At 39.7% G+C, this 19,966-nt stretch overlaps 1 protein-coding gene and 1 pseudogene across 2 annotated transcripts; both read left to right on the top strand.

The window, feature by feature from the left end:
• The first annotated feature begins 336 nt into the window (after nucleotides 1-336).
• On the top strand, nucleotides 337-5,701 carry LOC111334296 (oxaloacetate tautomerase fahd2, mitochondrial). Its single transcript, XM_022939996.2, has 7 exons — nucleotides 337-666; nucleotides 1,430-1,646; nucleotides 2,117-2,176; nucleotides 2,522-2,684; nucleotides 3,210-3,318; nucleotides 4,038-4,125; nucleotides 4,783-5,701. Exons 1-7 carry the CDS (start codon nucleotides 434-436, stop codon nucleotides 4,843-4,845), a joined length of 933 nt encoding a protein of 310 aa, XP_022795731.1. The 5' UTR covers nucleotides 337-433; the 3' UTR covers nucleotides 4,846-5,701.
• Nucleotides 5,702-14,449: 8,748 nt separating this feature from the next.
• On the top strand, nucleotides 14,450-19,621 carry LOC111334293 (uncharacterized; annotated as a pseudogene). The gene is made up of 9 exons (XR_002695223.2): nucleotides 14,450-16,039; nucleotides 16,313-16,459; nucleotides 16,703-16,942; nucleotides 17,302-17,417; nucleotides 17,603-17,685; nucleotides 18,029-18,310; nucleotides 18,390-18,629; nucleotides 19,170-19,202; nucleotides 19,483-19,621. The product of XR_002695223.2 is annotated as an uncharacterized LOC111334293 (transcript).
• Nucleotides 19,622-19,966: the final 345 nt, after the last annotated feature.

The following is a 19,966-nucleotide window of genomic DNA, read 5'->3' as shown; positions in this document are numbered from 1 at the left end:
GGTACACAGGGTACACAGGGTACACACGGGTACACAGGGTACACAGGGTACACAGGGTACACACGGGTACACACGGGTACACAGGGTACACACGGGTACACAGGGTACACACAGGTACACAGGGTACACAGGGTACACACGGGTACACAGGGTACACAGGGTACACAGGGTACACACGGGTACACAGGGTACACAGGGTACACACGGGTACACAGGGTACACACGGGTACACAGGGTACACACAGGTACACAGGGTACACAGGGTACACACGGGTACACAGGGTACACAGGGTACACAGGGTACACAGGGAGAATGGGTAACAGGGAGTCTATATGGAGACTGGGTAACAGGGAGTCTATATGGAGACTGCCATGAATTACTTGCCGATTTTTGCTAACTAAAGAAGAACTTTGCATCGTGTTTGACTGCTTTATGTTACGGCATTTGCTTGGGATCCGTCCAGATTTTATCATTAGTTCTACACTTAGTCGATTTAAGCACAGCATGCGTCTTGTCCAATTCGTTGAAGGTGGAAGACAGAGGGTTGGTGTTGAGACCAAAGATGGCGGCGATGTGGTTGACTTGTGTGCAGGGGAATCCTCTATCCCAAGTGATATGAAATCTTTCCTAGCAGGAGGAATAGAGATGGTGAAGAAAGCGCAAAGGTTAAAGCTCGTGTGGTTCATTATTTAGGATAAATTCAGAAGTAATCACGTATTTTTGGAGGAAGGAAAAGCTGTCGACGTGGAGTACGCATATTCATTTTTAATCAGAACCCAGCCGTCCCCTCTTTGGAGGTGGGGCGGAGGTGGGGTGGGGTTTGGTCTCTCATATTGGGTTGGGTTACTCAACCCTGACCCTTTCCAATAAAAGGCCTAATAGCAAAACATGGTAGCTGTTTGTTATTGTCCTCTTGCATGATGGCAGAGAAGGCCTCCTCAGAAGAGCACCACCCATCTCTGTATACTGGTGGTAAAGTACCTGCCAGGGTGGGTTGATATGATGTGTTTATGTGTTCATAATTCTGATTTCTGAATGAAGGGGTGTAATTTAGCCCTTGCCCAATCTTGGTAAATAGAGAAGATGGTCATTTGTTCCATTCCCAAGGAGACTTCTCTTAACATGCTTGGTTTCAAATTGGAGTTGTCTTTGCAGTAGAACTTTACGACCATTTTCCTTTTTTTCATAGTTCTGAAGGAAGAGGGAAGGTGGTGAACACATCAAATGGATTGACCGTGTCATTCTGTTGTGCTTTTAGGCTAAGAGATTAACCCTCTCGCCATCTCTTTTCACCCAGGTGTACATAATGTTGTAAAACCAGGGGATACCTGCTGCAGACTAGAAGACTATTGTAGAGGAGTAGTAATAGCACTTGGTAGTTTAGACTTGAATTCATGGAGTTAATTCTGTTATTTTGTACTCATTTAGGGTAGTGGATGGAGGTCAACATGTACTGAAGAGGGAAGATGTTCAACTCAAGGCTCCAATTCACAATCCTAACAAACTCATCTGTGTGGGAATGAACTATGTTGACCACTGTTTAGAGCAAAATGTTCCTTTGCCCACAGAACCTGTAATTTTTAGCAAGTTTAATAATGCAATAACAGATCCAGGAGCACCAATCATTTATCCTGAGGAAACACAGGTCTGTTCTGGCTTTTTATTTTTCAGGAAGTCTGGAATCTTTAGTTAATGAACTTGTAGCCAGACTTTTAAAAATAATCATAAAATCAAGTTTATTGTGTCTACTACGATCTGTGATAAAATTAAATGTAGTTGCCATGATGACATGACATAACATGGCAATGCAATAGTCAACTAATTTTATTACAGACTGTAACATTGGTGTGGCCAGTTTTAAGGGCAATGTTGAAAAATGTAGCTTGAAATTAACCTCTTCTGGTAACAATACCCTCCAGTGATGATCCCATGAACAAAAACAGCAAATAAAATGTAATTTGATTGAGGGAGAAAGCATGAAGGCAGCTTAAAACATCATAACAAGCCAGATTTTTGCACATTACATTTTAAACTTTCCTTTTTTGAAGAAGACCAAGCTTAGCTTCATCTAAAAGTTGGTTATTTTCACCCATTGATGAGGTTTTTGATTCACAGGAACTAGACTTTGAAGTGGAGCTTGCTTTTGTCATTGGAAAAACAGGAAAGAAGATTAAGGTATTCTTGTTATCCATTGAATGAACAGCACCAGGCTCTTCTTCTTCCAAAGATTTTAAATCAAGGGCAAAGTACACACCCCCCCTCCCCCTGGGCAACTCCAGGCAACCCACAGGCATTTGACCATCATCTGTGCCCCAGGGGTGGGGAATTTGAACCTTGCCTGGGAGTTTACCAGGGAAGGGGAGATTGAAGCTTCAAATTGATCAATGCATAATTCCTCCATGTCCCCTGCGATCACCTTTTATTGATTGATGTATTACTGTAGTTTGTAATTTAAAGAGGACTCAACCATATTTTTACTGAGCATTAACTTATATGTAACTGTATGAATTGCACTGACAGGAAAATGAAGCTATGGAGTATGTTGCAGGCTACACTGTAGTACATGATGTTAGTGCACGAGACTGGCAGCTAAAGAAAAATAGTGGACAGTGGCTAATAGGCAAAACATTTGACTCATTTTGTCCAATTGGTCCAGCTATAGTCACTAGGGAATCTCTATCAGGTCATGTGTTGATTGTCATCAGAAAATATTTAGTGTATACCATGTTTTTATTCAGTTGAGTGTAGCAAGGTCTATTAACCCTCTCCACTGTAACATGAGTGTGCATATTCTCCATACTGTTCTCCATACATTTCTTAAGGTTCTGACAAGGAGAATTTGTTTGACAATCAAAAGCTTCTCTAGTTTGTGATTTTTCCCTTATTCTTGTGGCCTTTATCTTTGATTCAGGGGTGTTTTGTAAGGATAAATGTCCCTGCTAGTCACTTAGGGGTTTAGGGGTTGAATTTTGCGGGAAGGAAAGATGGAAGAAGTCATTGGGGGAATATTATTCCAAAATGAGGAAAAGTAATATTTTTTTAAAAAGAGGAGGAAAAATCCAAAGTTGTCACAAACAGCAAAGATTAGTGAAGGCTAATGAGCCATCAGTAAAAAATTATTTAAATTTTGTGAGTTTCTTCTTGAGAGATTTCACTTGACATGAAATCCAGCCTGTCTCAACATGGTTGTGCCTGACTTTTTCTTCAGATCCCCACAAGCTGGGAATCCGTTGTCGTGTTAATGGAAATGTCATGCAAGATTCAAATACTGAAAATTTGGTGTTTAAGACAGAAGCATTGGTTTCTTTTATATCTAGGTAGGGAGTGCTAATTAAGTTAAAGAATACTGTGAGTTGTTTTGTATATTGCGTTCCTGCCTTCATGCAATGTCCAGGGTAAGAGCTTTGTGTTCTTGTTACATAAGCTGTGGGCCTCTCATTTTGTCTCCTCGAAGAAAATGACATATTTAAATAAATAAATAAATAAATAAATGATTTTAACAATGGACATCCACTGGGTGGCTATTCTTGTCCACTGTTCCAGATCGAATTGGAATTTGGAAATGTTGGTTTTTGCGGAGGGAGGAAAACCGGAGGACCCAGAGAAAAACCCACGGAGCAAGGACGAGAACCAACAACAAACTCAACCCACATGAGACGCCAGGTCCGGGAATCGAACCCGGGCCACAGTGGTGGGAGGCGAGTGCTCTCACCACTGCGCCATCCCTGCTCCCCTATATTTTAGCTGTGTAAATAATTTTTCTACCCAATGATCTTTTAGTGGCTCAGTGGTGTAGCATTTGGTAACCAATCACAAGACTGAGTCTCAAATCCTCTGGCCTTCTAGACAATGTTTATTTGTTCTATCCTCCGTACAAATAGATTTTGTTTGATTTTCCCTTATTGTGTGAGAAAAAAAAAGTTTTAATGTGAGCCACTGGGGAATGTATCTTAACAGTTTGTGGAATTATAGACTGAGTGATAAGATTATATGGCCATGAGTTTGCTGATGATTTGTTTTATGACTTGATGTCTAGATTTATTACCCTGTCTCCTGGCGATGTTGTTATAACAGGTACTCCACCAGGTGTTGGCTGTTTCAGAAAACCACCAGTATACCTGAAGGTTTGTAAGATGACGAATTATAACATAACCAAAATAAAGCGCGCGCTCTGATTGGTCAATTTAGCGTCCCCCATTTGCTCATGGGTGTACGCTGCTAACGTGAGCAAAGACTATTTTTCCGCGCGCGCTTGTTTTTTCTGGTCACGCTAAGATTTGTTAAATAAAAGGGAACTCTTTAGCTACAATGTATCAATGTTATGTTATAAAACAAATGATAAACACCACAAATGTGGTGTTTACCATTTGTTAAAAACACCTCACCAGCAGTGTTGGCACAAGTTTTCTGAACCAATCTCCAATCACAGAGCGAAGTAAAGCAAAAACTAAGCAATCCAGATTTACTTTCAACACTCAATTAAAGGCCAATCTAATTAAGCTAGAACTAAAATAATTTCAAGAGCCAAACAGATGGAAACTATCCCTAGGAGCTGATAAGAACTCAGATTAATGAAAAGTGGACTGATTGAAGCGCAGACAACTCAAGGCGCAATTAGTCTTAGCCTTGAAGCTGATTGGTCGAGAGAGTTGTGCAATTCTTATGGGCCAATCAGAAAGCATAGTGAGGCAAAACAAATGTAATCCAACACTCAATTGAAAATTGCGCCAACAAGTAAGGTACCAAGCAACAAACTTTAAAATCCCTTTCTTTCTCCACAGAAAGGTGATGTGGTTGAATGTGAAATTGATGAAATCGGATGTATCTCAAATACAGTTCAGTGAAGTGGCCTTAGTTAAAGAAACAGCTAGTCACACCTAGAAGCCTATAGTTCATTATCAGGTCATTTCAAGCCATTCTGATCCAGGGAATGTTCAAGGAATACAGCAAATTGATACAACTTGGACACCATTTACTTTTTCAAAGTAGAAAATACGTATAATCATAATTTAGAAATAATTATAGTTCGATAACAACAAAATAAAACAAGCAGCATATGATGCTTAGCTTTTATCTGGGTCTTAGTTATGCGAATTTTGAAATCTCGATTACCCAAACCATGTAGTTACCAAATCATTATGGGAAATGAACGTTTTAGGAAATAAAAGCGAAACTTTCAGTCGATTCACTCTCGAATTATTTATAAACTTGCTTGTTAATTTTTGCGACCATAATTTTTATCTTTTTCACCCCGAAAATTCACGACACAAGAAATTTGGATGATTAGGGAAGAGTAGATGTTTTAAAGAATCGGCGCAAGTTATTGTTAATTGACCCTGGAAAGTACGCTCGAAGCGGTGAGGCGTGATGAAATGGAATTCCACGAAAGTTGTGTTGATCTTCATCATTTTGAAGTTAAGCATCTCTTTGAGTTGATTTCTCAAAATAAGGTGGAAGGTTAATTTAAGTTTGGGAAAGTTATCACTAAAACTAAATTGAATTTGAAATGAAATATGAATCAAAATGCTGGGTCAACTACAATCCAAACGGGGAAGCGTTGAGGTATAAACATCAGTTTGTTCCTATTCAGGCGTATAATGAGTGGCAATTTTCTTAAGCGGATTTTACTCCTACATCTCTTAGTTAAGAGTGAAATAGAAAACTTCCTCATTTGCACTGAGATTTTTCTTTTTTTTTTTTTAATAAACGCAGAGAGGATATATCATTCAAGGTATGTTTCCCTAAACAACTTTTCTCTCTGAGGGAATAATTACCCCTGTACGCCTTAACATCAGTATGCGTATAGAAACTCTAGAAACCCTGGACAGTTCGGCTGACACTAGCACTCTTATTTCTGAAATAAAAAGGCATCTTAATTACAATTCAATCATAAATTATAATATTTTTCTTCACTTTTTATCACTTTTTTTTTCGTCTTTTGACGAATAATGTATTCAAAATCGACTTTTTTAACGCCTTCAATTAGTAATTAGTGTTTGTTGCTAACATCGCCCGCCTAGATTAGCTCGCTATTTGCAGGCGGTGTTTATTGTAAGTAATTGTTTTGGAAGACCTAAAAAAAGATATCATTTTTTAGCGTATTCTCCATACCGTTCTCTACATTTCCTAAGATGCTGACAAGGAGAATTTGATTAACAATCAAGAGCGTCCTTCATTGTTGAAGATTTCTTTTATTTTCCTGACCTTAATGTTTGATCCAGGGAGAATACTTTGAGAGAAATTAGATGTCAGTCAATCTTAAGGGTGTAAGGGTAAAATGCCTTTCCTCTTTAAGAGAATATCAGTAACCACAGTTGCAGAACATCACAGTGAAGCTGAATACGAGAGCTGGACAACCAGTAACAGAACCATGTGTCTAATGCATTGGCAAGGAGAAACCTGACGTAATAAAAATGACGAGAAATCCAGGTAGGAACCACGCCCGAACCACTGCTGTGCATCCTCAGGACCAGGCTAGACTTAGTTTCAAAGCAACGACTGACTAATAAATTCTAATAAGTGCTGTCAGTCAACAATGATCACTAAGGTGCAATCCCAAGCTGAAGTAGTCACAAGGTACAATAAAAAGTTATCTACATCTCCAAAGGGACTAGGCCCAAGGCCACTCTGGTGCTCCACTTCTTAGACACTCATCCACTTCACTTTTCTCTTCAACAGGGAATAACCATGCGTTCTCCTCACTTTCCGTTTTAATCACTTCTTTTGATCAGCAACAATTTGCAAATCAAAACTTTTTTCATTGTACAATACGATTAAAGTAGAAGGCCTGAAAAGTGCTCGTTTGACAGATTGGTGTTTTAAGATTAAAGGAGTTGCTTAGTCTAGTTACGGCCGTGAGAAATAAAGTTTGTGAAACTATGTACATCAAGGTCGGTATGGTTATGTAAGCGCTTATTGCCAAGTCTTTCATTTCTCTGTCGAAGGTAAGAGGGAGTAAGTCCAGGGTACTAACTCTTTTTCTATAGGACATCTCGCCAATCCGGGTTTGTAAAATCCATCTGGTAGTGCGCCGCTGCACTCGCTCGACTTGTGCCTTCAGGGAAACCTGAGCAGGCGACCAGACTAGAGTAGCGTAGCAGAGCTGTGACTTGACTAGCGATAAGTATAGCGCGCGCCGGGTAGATACGTCAGTTAGTAAGGGACATGTCCGCTTTAGAAGCCTAAGGAGCTTTTTGGCTTTAGCGGTGATGGTTTGTATGTGGGAGTGCCAAGACAGCGTACTCGTAATTGTAACTCTTAGATCTTTATCAGCGGACACGCGCTCAAGTTGTACGTTACCTAGGATGTACTCGTGATCAAGGGAGTTTTCTTCCGCGTCACAGTAAGCGTTTTCGATTTCGAGGTGTTGAAGTTGATGTTATTTCTCTTTGACCAGTCATTCAAGTTCGCTAGAGTGGTCTGCAGAAACAAGCAATCGCTGACGGAACTGACGTTCTTATACAGTCTGGTCTCATCGGCGTATAACGCTGCCCTCACCCAGCGTGCCGTTTCACCAGGGAGATTGTTAATAAATATCGTAAACAATAACGGCCCTAGCAGGCTCCCTTGCGGGACGCCGGAAGTAACCGGAGCCCACTGCGATGCAACGCCGTCCAAAACTACCCTTTGAGCTCGACCCGTTAAATAATTAGTGAACCACGCAAGTGATTGTCCCGAGACCTCATACACCCTTAGCTTTGGCTTCGCAAAATCAGTGTAAATTAGCATCAGTCTGAATGTTCTCATCGAAAGCTTGACATAGGGCGTGTAGCACAGACAATAACTGGGTGACACGCGAACGATTTCTTAGAAACCCGTGCTGTAAAAGGGTAATTGAGTGTTTTACGTTATCATAAAATCGGGAGCTCACAAAATGTTCTAAAACTTTGCTGATAATAGTAAGACGTGATATAGGTTGATAGTCTTCGGCGGGCTCTTTTGAGTCTTTCTTGTGGATGGGTGTAATATCCGGGGTTTTTCACTCGTTGGGGAATTTACCCCTACTCGGCGAAAGGTTGGAAATCGCAATGAGACTGGGAGCTATTTGTTCAGAGCATTCTTTCGAAAGACGCGCCGGAATGCCGTCTGGCCCACACGCCTTTGAAGTATCTAAATTACTCATGACAAGCACCCCTGACCTCATCAACCGACAGTTCTTTGTGCAAAATTTGCATATCGGTCAGTGAATCATAAGTAGGTATGTTGTTTACAACAGGGGTAACCAAGCGGAAAATTGAGCAAAAATAGCTGTTAAGCAGCTCCGCTTTCTCTGCTCGTTTCTCGGCAGCAACAAGCATTGAACTTAGTAAATCGCTCACGGAAGAACCCGTTGTATTCGGTTTCTCTTGACCATTTGCGCATCAAAAATTCTTTGGTTTGAGTTAGAATGTCTTGGAGTAGGATTTTGGAATGGAACTGAACTTGGAGCCATCGGCCGGGAAACGTTTCTTGACTGCAATTGCGAATTAGTATCTTAGTTACCCACAAACTACGTTCCACCGCGACGAAGTTAATATATTTACTTTTTTGAGGGGGTGTGGAAAGTCCTAAACTGCAAACCTTAAAACAAAATTCGTATCACTTGTTCAACCCCATGAATTTTAAACATCATTTTTGATCATTTCCTCTACGAGTTATGTAACTTGAGTAAATGGCTATAAGTACCCTAATAATTATAAGACCTTTTTACCGTGGTACTCTTTTTCACATGGTTCAAACTAAAACGTTAGTTGTAAATTACTGCGACATAAAAGAAGGAGGTCTTCTTTCGTCAAATAGATCTATAACAATTATCAACGCAAACCGAACATTGCAAGAAAGGTTTTAACAAAAAGCGTGTTGGTCTTAAAAAGGTAGAAATACACTTTGCTCAGATTTTTAGCGTTCAGACTGACTACATGGTGTGTTGAAATCGATCATCGAAATAACAGCAAAGATGGAGCCAGTCAACAGAAAAGGAAAATGAGAACCACGGAGATCACCATCAGTCGACTCTTCTTTAGGTAAAGGTTGAAGTAGCAAAACATACAACAAAGAACCATGATAAAGGAAACTATGGAGAAGAGGTTGAAGAATTGAACCAAGAATTTCGTAGAATCCGTTGGTGCACAGTCGCCAAAGTAAAACTTCGCAATTGTTGCCTGGGGGAAAGCTTCGACCCACATTTTGGCCAAACTCATCGACATGTTGATGGCATGATGGAACTCGTCTTTGCTATCGTCGTCATTGCTGGAGAGTTTCCATTTTTGAAGGTAGTAATAAACGCGGACGACTGTCATGAGCAATCCAAGGCTAAAGAGTACCATAAGAGCGATAAAAACATTCTCCTCAGGATTGTCGGTGATCTCCCCGTCCTTATAGCGTTTAGCAACGAAAAGGTCCACAAGCCTGTCAGCTATTTCGTAGGCCACTAAGACGAGGTAGAAAGACTGACTCGCATTTCCAAAGTCATGACAAGATATGAAAACTGAACTCGACTACGCTGCTATTTATTTCCTCGTTAGCACCTTTTTAACTTCATACGTCATAATTGGTCACGTGGTCCGAATATGGGTAAACAAAAAAATGTGCCATGAACATTTCGAATATGAAGATTTTAAGTTTATAAACAGCCGAACTATGAGATTGAAAGATGGTGCGTGTCCTTCGTTGTTTTTATGGTCAACAAGAAGCTATTTCAAAAAGAAATAGTATTTCGTTCCTGGCATGATAATGTTAGGCATGGTTGTCACAGTTCTGGAAACTTCAGAGAAAAACGACTTACCTCAAGGCCTGGGAAAAGTCAGTTGGAATTTTCAGTCTGATTCAGGAAAAATTTACATCTTTGAAAGAAGTTTTGGAAAAGTGATTTTCAAGTAAAGGTGAAGTTGTTCATCCTGTCTAACCGAGCCCGTTAAACATGAGATTAATAAATTGTCTCGACGACCCTGTCAGCTATTTCGACAATTATGAAAAATTACCTTCTATCAATTAACAATTATTCGATGAGGTTGAGCATGATGAAGATAATTATCTAGGCCAAAGTTTGTGTCTTCTGCCGAAACCAAAGGCTGAGGTGGACAACACAAACTGAAGCCTTGCTAATTATTGCTATCATACGAAAACCGAATCCAATAATTGTTTCATTATGCACATTCCTGAGCTGCACTTGCAAAGACAACAACGCATAAAACTATTGTCTGTAGGTATGACGTCACTTCTACAGAAATAAAATCTATTGTCTGTAGGTATGACTGAGAGAATGCATAATAATTTTTGTTCGCCTTTAGTGCGATAATTCGTCGCACACAATACTTTTTTTTCTTTTTTATGCTCGATCAGCCAGTCGAGCGTGCAATTAAAACTAAGGGTGCGATGTGTGGGATTTCAGCCCACGATTGGCTGAAATTCTTAATCCATATTCATGCGGAATTACAGAATTTTCAGTAAATCACGCTTTTCGCCGGAGAGTGACTGTGACGTGCCGTACCTTACTGCTGAAATATAATTTGCACTCTGAAAGGAAAAGGCGCTTGACGTGTAATGAAGAACAACGAGAGCAGTCTTGTGAAGCTTGAGCAGAAGGTAAGCAATTCTCAGCAAAATTTTGCCTCAAGCTATTTCACGGAGCTGAACGAATCGTAACGTCTCAGTTAAACGAGTCAACACGTGGAATGAGTGGTTCTTCAACTCGAAGGTTGCTTGCGTAAGGGTGTAGGTCTTTGCAGAAGTAAAACCTGGTTGAAGTACATCACTATGATATGATAATAAATTCATTACCTTCTTTCAGTCGAACGCTAGGACAAAAAAATTGTACGTGCTAGATTTGTTAGGGATTCATTTCAGAGTTGAACGCAGACTTGTGAATTGAACACTCATTTACAAAACTTTTTACTTTAAAACTTTCTTGGTAACATGTCGTCGTAAAATCTGTTCTCTAATGTCCGCGTAGATTCGAAACATAAGGAAGTTCTTGACCACATTTCTAATTTTCATTTCAAGAAAGAGGAAAATATCCAGAAGGATGGAAGGACAAAGAAACAGAGGACAATGGAATAATTGAATATACAAAGGATACCACACAGATAAGAACATTGAAATTATTTATTATCAGTACTCTTAGCAAAACTGGTGGCTGTCTAATATCTTATTTTGTCTTCACCATTTATCAGATTTAGTTTGTCTTGTACCTGGAAATGGAAAGAATTATTTGGTAAGTGCGAATTATAGTTTGCGTTTAGCCACCATTTTTGGATTAATGGTATGGATTGTTATGCAGACCACGAGCGATCGATTGATTGATTCATTTAATTTTCTCCGATTTGGTGAAAATTATCAAAGAAATCTTCATTACATTTCATTTCCCAAAAGTAACAATTTCACACAGGTGAAAAAAAGGACTATAAAAAGCTAAGGAACTGAATTTTTCATTTCGAGGGAATGATCGCTCATGTGTTGCTTGCCCAACAGTCTTTATCACAGTAAGATCTCATTTGATAGCGTACAAATGTGATACCTTGTTAAGATGGCATTTAATTGTTCACCTGAATTCAAATCTTTTAAGGAGGCTCGAAAGGGTTTTCCACAATTAACAGCAAGTGCCAATCAGTAAAAGATATCAGGACTGTCAAGCTTATCATCGGGATAATGTCTTGACATATCCTTAACACTATGTTAGGGCAATCTTTTAAGGGGGCTCGTCAGCCATCATCTGTTGCCATGGCAACCGTACAGTAGTGCTTAAAGACCTTCTAAAACTCAGTTTTTGAAAGATATCTCAAAAACCAAGTCGGTGACCTGGTTTTTTTTTTCAAATTTATTTAACATCATCACATTCATTATCTGTATACGTGATATAAAAAAAAAACTAACCAATAGAACTTGAATTATTTAAGAAAAAGCTGTTTTAAAATGTAAAAAATTTTCCACCAGATAAATTTTTTTTAAATTTTCTTCAGGAACGCGTAATGATGAAAATGATTTGTACACAAAAAATCAGGGTAGGTCACCGAACTAATTTTCGAGATATTAGTTCATCAATTTAGCAAGCTTCATTTCCGGTTTTTAGAATTTTAGCTCACATTTTTATATCCGGTCACGCGCTTTAAACGATACCGCTGACTCCAGGGCTCATTTTCGCGAGGATGAGTCCGTGTCCGCGCGATTAATCGGTGGATACCCTCAGCGCGGAAAAGATCGTACATCCTGAAGATGGATTCACATTGTTTCGTGATTTTACCCATTCCTGAAAAATATGTCATCATTTGTGACTCAGACTGCTTACCGTTACGACAGTTGGAAATGTAAGAACATTCCGGAGAGAATTCTCTTGCTGAATTCGATATATGATGACAAGTTGATTTTGAAGGTGGCGCCAATGCCAGTACAGCATTGAGGCCGTTAATGTTGAGTTTCTCGTACAGAGATTGTAGTGTAACATGAGACAAACCAGCCTCTGCCAGCTTCTGGACCATGTTTGTTGAAAGATGAAGCTTTCCATCGGACGTCTGGATGGTATCCTGTCGTCGTTCCGAGAAGATGGCTTGATCGAAGGCCTCATTCGGCGATGCACATTTACCATGATTGACCGTATAACTGTTTGTGTGCAATTTGAAGTGAAGGAGTGAAAACAATTTGGAGTTAAGAGTTTGCTTAGGCGTCTTCCAGATTGTCATGAGCGTCAAACCAAGCGGAAATCAGGGTTCATATACAACTGTAATTTGTTGGTCGTCACAGATTTCGCGAATTTCTATATTTTTCAAGGTACTAGAGGTATGAACAAGCCTTGGCTTCATTTTCCTGTTTTTCTCTTTGCCACTGTCATGGCCGTGAACTTTCATTATTCCGTTTTAAATGGAAAACAAAACAAATTTTTCAATGCTTTCTTAACAAATGCGAGTTTGCATTTTCGTAGTTGTAATTTAGAATTTATCGAGTGAAATATCAACAATCTTTCTCACAAGTTTTAAGATGAATATTGTATTTTAATTTTACCGTTTCTGGTTGAATTAGAATTATAGTCTCATCTACATTTTTACGATCTCTTGTTTACTGAAAATTATGTTTGTTTTTTTTTTTTTTATGGCAACATTTACACTTTTCCATTTCCGTTCATAAAACATACTGTCAATGTTTACCATCCTGGATCCAACAATGATTTCATTTTCCTTTCCATCTTCCAGTGAGTTGTTTAGGGAAGTTCTCGGTCATTTCATTTTATTGGAATCAAATTCAATGCGAAAAAAATCGTAGCACTCAGAGGTATCCACTTAAATTTTTCGCGGAACAAAGTAAGACGTACCAAATACACTCGTCGCGACTTTATTGATGGGTGTTGACTTCACCATCCTCCTTTAGCTCGTTAAATAAACTTTTTTTGACCACTTTCGGCAAAAGTCCTGCCATCCAAACATTTTCCTTCCTACTTTCAAGAAGTAAACTTTCCATTTTTGTTTCTCAAATAACCACTTCCGCTGGAAACAATAGAGGTACCCGGCAATTTTGAAACGCTGATGGCGGCCATGTTTGTTTACAACTCGGCCGCGATCTGATCACGCGCGCCATCGCTTATTTCTCTCGCGAGTAATTTGCTTGCGTGTATCTTGGAATTCATTCTCCGCGCGGTCAAAAAAACCCTTTCGAACCTCCTCAAGATACTAAGTATTGATACCTTCATGTATGTTACACAATATGTCCTATGTAACCTTCTTCTATCAGTTACATTTGTTCTCCCTTATTAACCCACATCATCCCTAATTTACTCATGTTCTACTACGTTCACCCCCATATACCCTTGATTAACCATGTTCTACCGCGCTAACCCTCATCTACCCTAGTTAACCCATCTTCTGCCACGCTTATCACCATCTACCATAGGTAACCCATATTCTACCGCGTTTACCCCCATCTACCCTTCTTTAGCCATGTTCTACAACGTTCACCCTCATCTACCCTAGGTAACCTATGTTCTACCACGTTTACCCCCATCTACCCTAGGTAACCCATCTTCTACCACGTTCACCCTCATCTACCCTAGGTAACCCATGTCCTACCACGTTAACCCCCATCTACCCTAGGTAACCCATCTTCTACCACGTTCACCCTCATCTACCCTAGGTAACCCATGTTCTACCACGTTTACCCCCATCTACCCTAGGTAGCCCATGTTCTACCACGTTCACCCTCATCTCTACCCTAGGTAACCCCTGTTCTACCACGTTTACCATCATCTACCCTAGGTAGCCCATGTTCTACCACGTTCACCCTCATCTCTACCCTAGGTAACCCCTGTTCTACCACGTTTACCATCATCTACCCTAGGTAACCCATGTTGTACTACCTTTACCCTCGTCTACCCTAGGTAACCCATGTTCTACCACGTTTACCCCATCAACCCTAATTAACGCATATTCTACCACGTTTACCCCCATCTACCCTAGGTAACCCATGTTTTACCACGTTTACCCGCATCTACCCTTGGTTAGCCATGTTCTACCACGTTTACCCTCATATACCCGAGGTAACTCGTGCTCTACCACGTTTACCCCCATCTACCCTTGTTTAGCCATATTCTACCCCGTTTACCCCCATCTACCCCTGTTTTGCCATGTTCTACCACGTTCACCCTCATCTACCCTAGTTAACCCATGTTCTAACCCGTTTACCCCGATCTTCCCTGGTTTGGCCATGTTCTACCACGTTCACCCTCATCTACCCTTGGTAACCCATGCTCTACACCGTTTACCCCCATCTTCCCTGGTTTGGCAATGTTCTGCCACCTTCACCCTCATCTACCTTAGGTAACCCATGTTCTACCACGTTCATCGCCATCTACGCTTTTTTAGCTATGTTCTACCACGTTCACCTTCATCTACCCTAGTTAACCCATGTTGTAACGTGGTGGCGCTGACTTCAATCGATTCTTTCGGTCTGTGAAGTTCTTAACAGCGCCGCATCGGAGAATGTTTTATAAAAGACGGAAACTTCAAGCATCTATCTTTCTCAATGGATTTATTGGACTTGAGAGCTCGTAAAAACTGAAATACAACGAGCCGAATAGAGCTATTACTATAAATCTATGCTAATTGAAATGTTTTAACTCGAGCACGCGGAGCGCGGATATATATAATTCTAAACGGTACAAGTATTCTTAAACATAACAAATCTGCTTTCGATTAAATGGTGTACATTTCGGGGTCTAGATAAAAGGAACAAACGATATAACATACCTCTTTCTCCGTTCTATTACAATGATATATTCGACGATCCTTCAATCAATTTCCTCTACATGCGCTTGTCACTTACACGTGTGTCAAATGAAAGGTAATGCCGACAGCTAATCGACATGTCACATGAAACAAGGAGGTATTGACGGTCACGCAATCACAACAATGAACGGTATTCGTTACACATGTTCCTACCACGTTTACCCCCATCTACACTTGTTTAGCCATATTCTACAACGTTCACCCTCATCTACCCTATAGAACCCATGTTCTATCCCGTTTACCCCCATCTACCCTTGTTTTCCCAAGTTCTACCACGTTTACCCTCATCTACCCTGGGTAACCCATGTTCTAACACGTTTACCCTCATCTACCCTTGTTTAGCCATGTTCTACCACGTTCACCCTCATCTACCCTAGTTAACCCATGTTCTACCCCGTTTACCCCCATCTACCCTTGTTTAGCCATGTTCTACCGCGTTTACCCTCTTCTATCCTATTTAACCCATATTCTACCACGTTTACCTCCATCTACCCTTGTTTAGCTATGTTCTACCACGTTCACCCTCATCTACCCTAGGTAACCGATGTTCTACTCCGTTTACCCCGATTTACCCTTGTTTAGCCATGTTCTACCACGTTCACCCTCATCTACCCTAGGTAACCCATGTTCTACCACGTTTACTCCCATCTACCCTTGTATAGCATAAATGCATTCGAAAGCGATGCAGTATGGATCCAGCAAACAAAGGACTCTTTCCTTCCGCAATACTTGTATGGACTATGTAAGGCCTGCACGAAAAAACCACGCGAGGAGCGGCGGAAAATGATACCAGTTTGGGTAATTTTTATTGCCAGTATATTGCGATACCCATTTATCTTATTCAGTGACTAGCTTAGGGGTGCTGATGCTCGCCACGTGCAAATGTTTTTTTTTTTCATTAACTAGATATAAAAATTAACATAGTAACTATAGCGAATGAATTGCAACTTTCTATAGTCGACGCAGTTTGATTTGCAGTCTTAATTTCTACTTTTGGTACAAATGTAGAGAAATATCTGTTTGTTTTCATTTTTATATATCAATTGATTTGTTGGAATGTTATTGTTCCGGGTGATTGGAAAGCAAGCCACAGATGTTTGGGTCCTGAACAAGTCGATCCACATTGATGATACCGGAAGTGTCATTCCAAGGGATTCACAGAATTACATCCTTTTGGATGATACATCCCTTCCTGTTTTGACCGTAATAACAAGTATGTTACTCAGGACTTACATGCATAATCTACGCAAAGGTACCTTTTACACAAATAAAGGCATATTTTGTTCTATCTGCGCAATATTATACCCATACATGCATTGCCACCAGAAAAATCTTAAATCTAGATAATGAAGAAAATCTGAAGATGAGTAGTAATCTTAACATAACATATACATGCACTTAAAATAGTGACAGCAGCAAAATAATTGCATTTGTTCTAATTCTTGTGATGTTGTAGCCATTGATGACGGGGAAGCTCTGCAGAATCTTATTTTGGCTGAACAAAATCTGCTGGCTAATAATTTCCCTCAAGGTCTTATGACCATCGCATGTGTCGCCATTGGGGCCAATTATGACCTTGTCGTCAAGAAGTTCGGTGGATGTACTCTACCTGTCTTATTTGGAGCCCCACAATCTGCCAAAACGACGGCACTAAAAGCTGCTCTTTCTGTTGTTGGCAATACAGATATTGTACAAGGTATGTCGCGCTCTATTTTTTCTTTTAACTGCATTCGTCCCAGTGGGGAAGTTTTATCAATGAATAGCTGAAGGAGGAGTCTCAGAGGACTGTTCCCCAGTCAGCATGGAAGATTAATTGATTGCTACTAGGTAGTATGAGGTTTCATAGAAAAAAAAATTTTTAATCGATTCAAACCACAGACCAAAATCACAAACATTTAATTCTAAATCTTTGATCTAAAGTTCTATGGTCTCGCATATGCAGGTGCCATCTGAGACAATGACAACAATAAAGTTGATAGTTTTCCAGGTTTACGTTACTAGGTTGTAGGAGATGTGTGCTTTTCATTAATCTGTATTGAATACTTTTTTTTTAAGTAATGACTTTCAAGGCGATAATGGATGCCGTTTGCAAGACATCCATTCCATTTGGTTGGGATGATTGTGAAAAAAATGCGACAATGAAGCAAGTTGCAATAGCCCTCTTTAAGCAAGTAAGCCTTCAATTTGTATCTTAGCTATTTCAATGGGTTTCCCTATTTTTGGTGGTTTCTTGTTCTATATCTGATTTGGGATATTACACTTTAATATGTTCTTTTTTAAATGTTGAGACAAGTGTAGATTCCTTAGTATTATCAAATGGTTCGATTATTAATAATAATATTAATTATTTATCAAGGGTGGCACCAAGAGTTACCTCGGGAGAAAAATTCCTAGAATATTCCCCATCATGACAACAAATGTTGACGGAAAAACACTCAAGTAAGAAAATAATGTTGTACATTCATGCTCATAATAGACACTGCATTGCCACGCAATTGAATAGAGCTCTCTTTGTGAGCTGATTGTCTCGCTCGAAGGTTTATAGCCGAGTAGTATTCACCTGCCAAGAAACGAGCGCTAGATTGAAAATTCTGGTTACATTTTACAAGAATAGAGAAGTTTTTTGATTCGCTTTCAATTCAACAACTGTGGTCTATACTAAAAGTAGTTACTCACTTCAGTTTCATGTTATTCCAGCACGGTAACACTTATCTACCAATGTAAACGTCAAACTGGGAAATTTCAGAAATTTTTATTTATATATACATGTTCTTTCTCGTAGGGTATTATCTTGATGGGTGAGAATTCCATTCGAAACACTAGACCCTCTGTACAGGTCTAAAACGTACAGAGACAGGTATCAACTTTTAGAAAATGCCATGACCGATGCAAGCGCAAGTGTAGCAGTTGTCACTGCATTCACGAGGCAGGAGTTGCCACAGCCACTGATGGCGACATTGACCATTTTACGGATCGTCTGGTAGAGATGGCAGACGATCAAGAGTTAGTCATAGATCAGAGAGCCTTGGTGTCCTACTCCCTCCTGGTTTTTGTATCCAAAACGGTGAGTTTACTAATGTAAAACTGGGGAACAAAGAAAGTTGATAAATGTTTGTTCGTCATGGAGATTCATAGTTCTAAAGCCCGCTCGATGTGGCTGTGGGGAAGCTGTAGCCTTTGATGTGCCTTCCTTAGCTAGGCACATGGGGGTAACTGGTATCGACCCAGTGATAACCGATGCCACTATAAGGCATTTCATCACCTCCAAAGTTGTTGGTTGCGTGGGGAAGTCGAATAAGTTTTGGAGCAGAACAACAAGCTCGACATCTGCCCACACAAGTAGGCGTTACCTGATGCTGAAATATTGGGTGAACTTGATAAAGGTAAAGATACACAATTTAAAGGATATTGCTCGTTTGAACGAATTTTAATATGACCTCGCCTAAATCAATTTATATAATGAAATGTACATATAGGTGTGCTTAAGTGGGAGTATCTGGAGTCCAAAAATGTCATACATTCTTGTGAATTAAAAATACATACACACGTTTAAAAAACGTTGCAATTTGAAAATATATAGATATACCTTTTCTGTTTTCATCTAAAGGGTGACAGACGATGCAGGTATGTTTCAAATCAAAGGAACCATACCCTGAAGAACTGAAAGTGAAATGCCCTTGTCGGCAACTGTTGTTCCTTTTCTACCAGTTTATATCGGTTGTCACCTTTTTTTCTTGAGAAGACTATTGCTGGTTTAAGAAAATATTGTTACCTTGAAGGCCTTTTTGATGTTTTTGAAATCTGTTCATAAAACTGCTTTGACCGAACTATTAATGACTACACACCGTAACAAGTACATAAGTACATAAGGCTTCTATGAAAGTTATGGTTTGCAAATCATTGCTTTATTTTCTTGTTTGCAGCTTTTTCATCACTGACTACAAGTACCGCATCTAGTACGTGCATATGAATTGAATTTAATGACCTAAGTACAAGTACTTTACCATGAAAACAACTAAACCAGACTTGTTATCAGTGAAAGTCAGATAAACAAATTTCAAAAAAAGTTCAGTTTTTTATTGTCTTCTGGGCAGTGTTTTATTTGGTTTAAAAAACTATCCAAAAGGAAGCTTTCGACTAAACGAACAGATGAAATATAACCCTGGGATTAAAAATTCGCTAGAGGAAGAAAGGTAACTCACTGACGCTTCTTTTTCTAAATTGATTCCTTAACAGGTACAGATAAAGGCGAGACAAGCTCAACTAGCGATTTTCAAGGCAAGTTACACAACTGAAAATAAAATGCGGGTTTGAAAAGTAAACTGAAGAAAGAAGGAATACTTATAGAAGCTTCTTTTTCTAGTTGAGTCCCCAATAGGAACAGAGATACAGGCGCGACAAGTTCATCGAGTGATATTCAAGGCAAGTTACAATTTTCAGCATCACGTGTATTCCCTGGCTTCAGTTAAGTTACTTGTATGATATCTTTTTAATCACAGGATGAAGTTTTGAACCTATTTTATGCAAATGAATAAAGGCTGATAGTTTCGAAAGAAACTGTTTGGGGCTGCGTCGGTGGGAGTAACGAAATAATTTGGATATATCAACAAAAGTTGAAATGGTAAATTGGCCACCGTAATGATTACAAAAGCTGACGTTTCGAGCGTTAGCCCTTCGTCGGAGCGAATAGAGGAATTGTGGGTTGTGTGTGCTTTTAAAG

This window comes from Stylophora pistillata, chromosome 1, assembly GCF_964205215.1.
Source record: "Stylophora pistillata chromosome 1, jaStyPist1.2, whole genome shotgun sequence".
Classification (NCBI taxonomy): Eukaryota; Metazoa; Cnidaria; class Anthozoa; order Scleractinia; family Pocilloporidae; genus Stylophora; species Stylophora pistillata.
The sequence above is the reverse complement of the archived record's forward strand: the minus strand, read 5'-3'. Positions and strand labels throughout refer to the sequence as shown.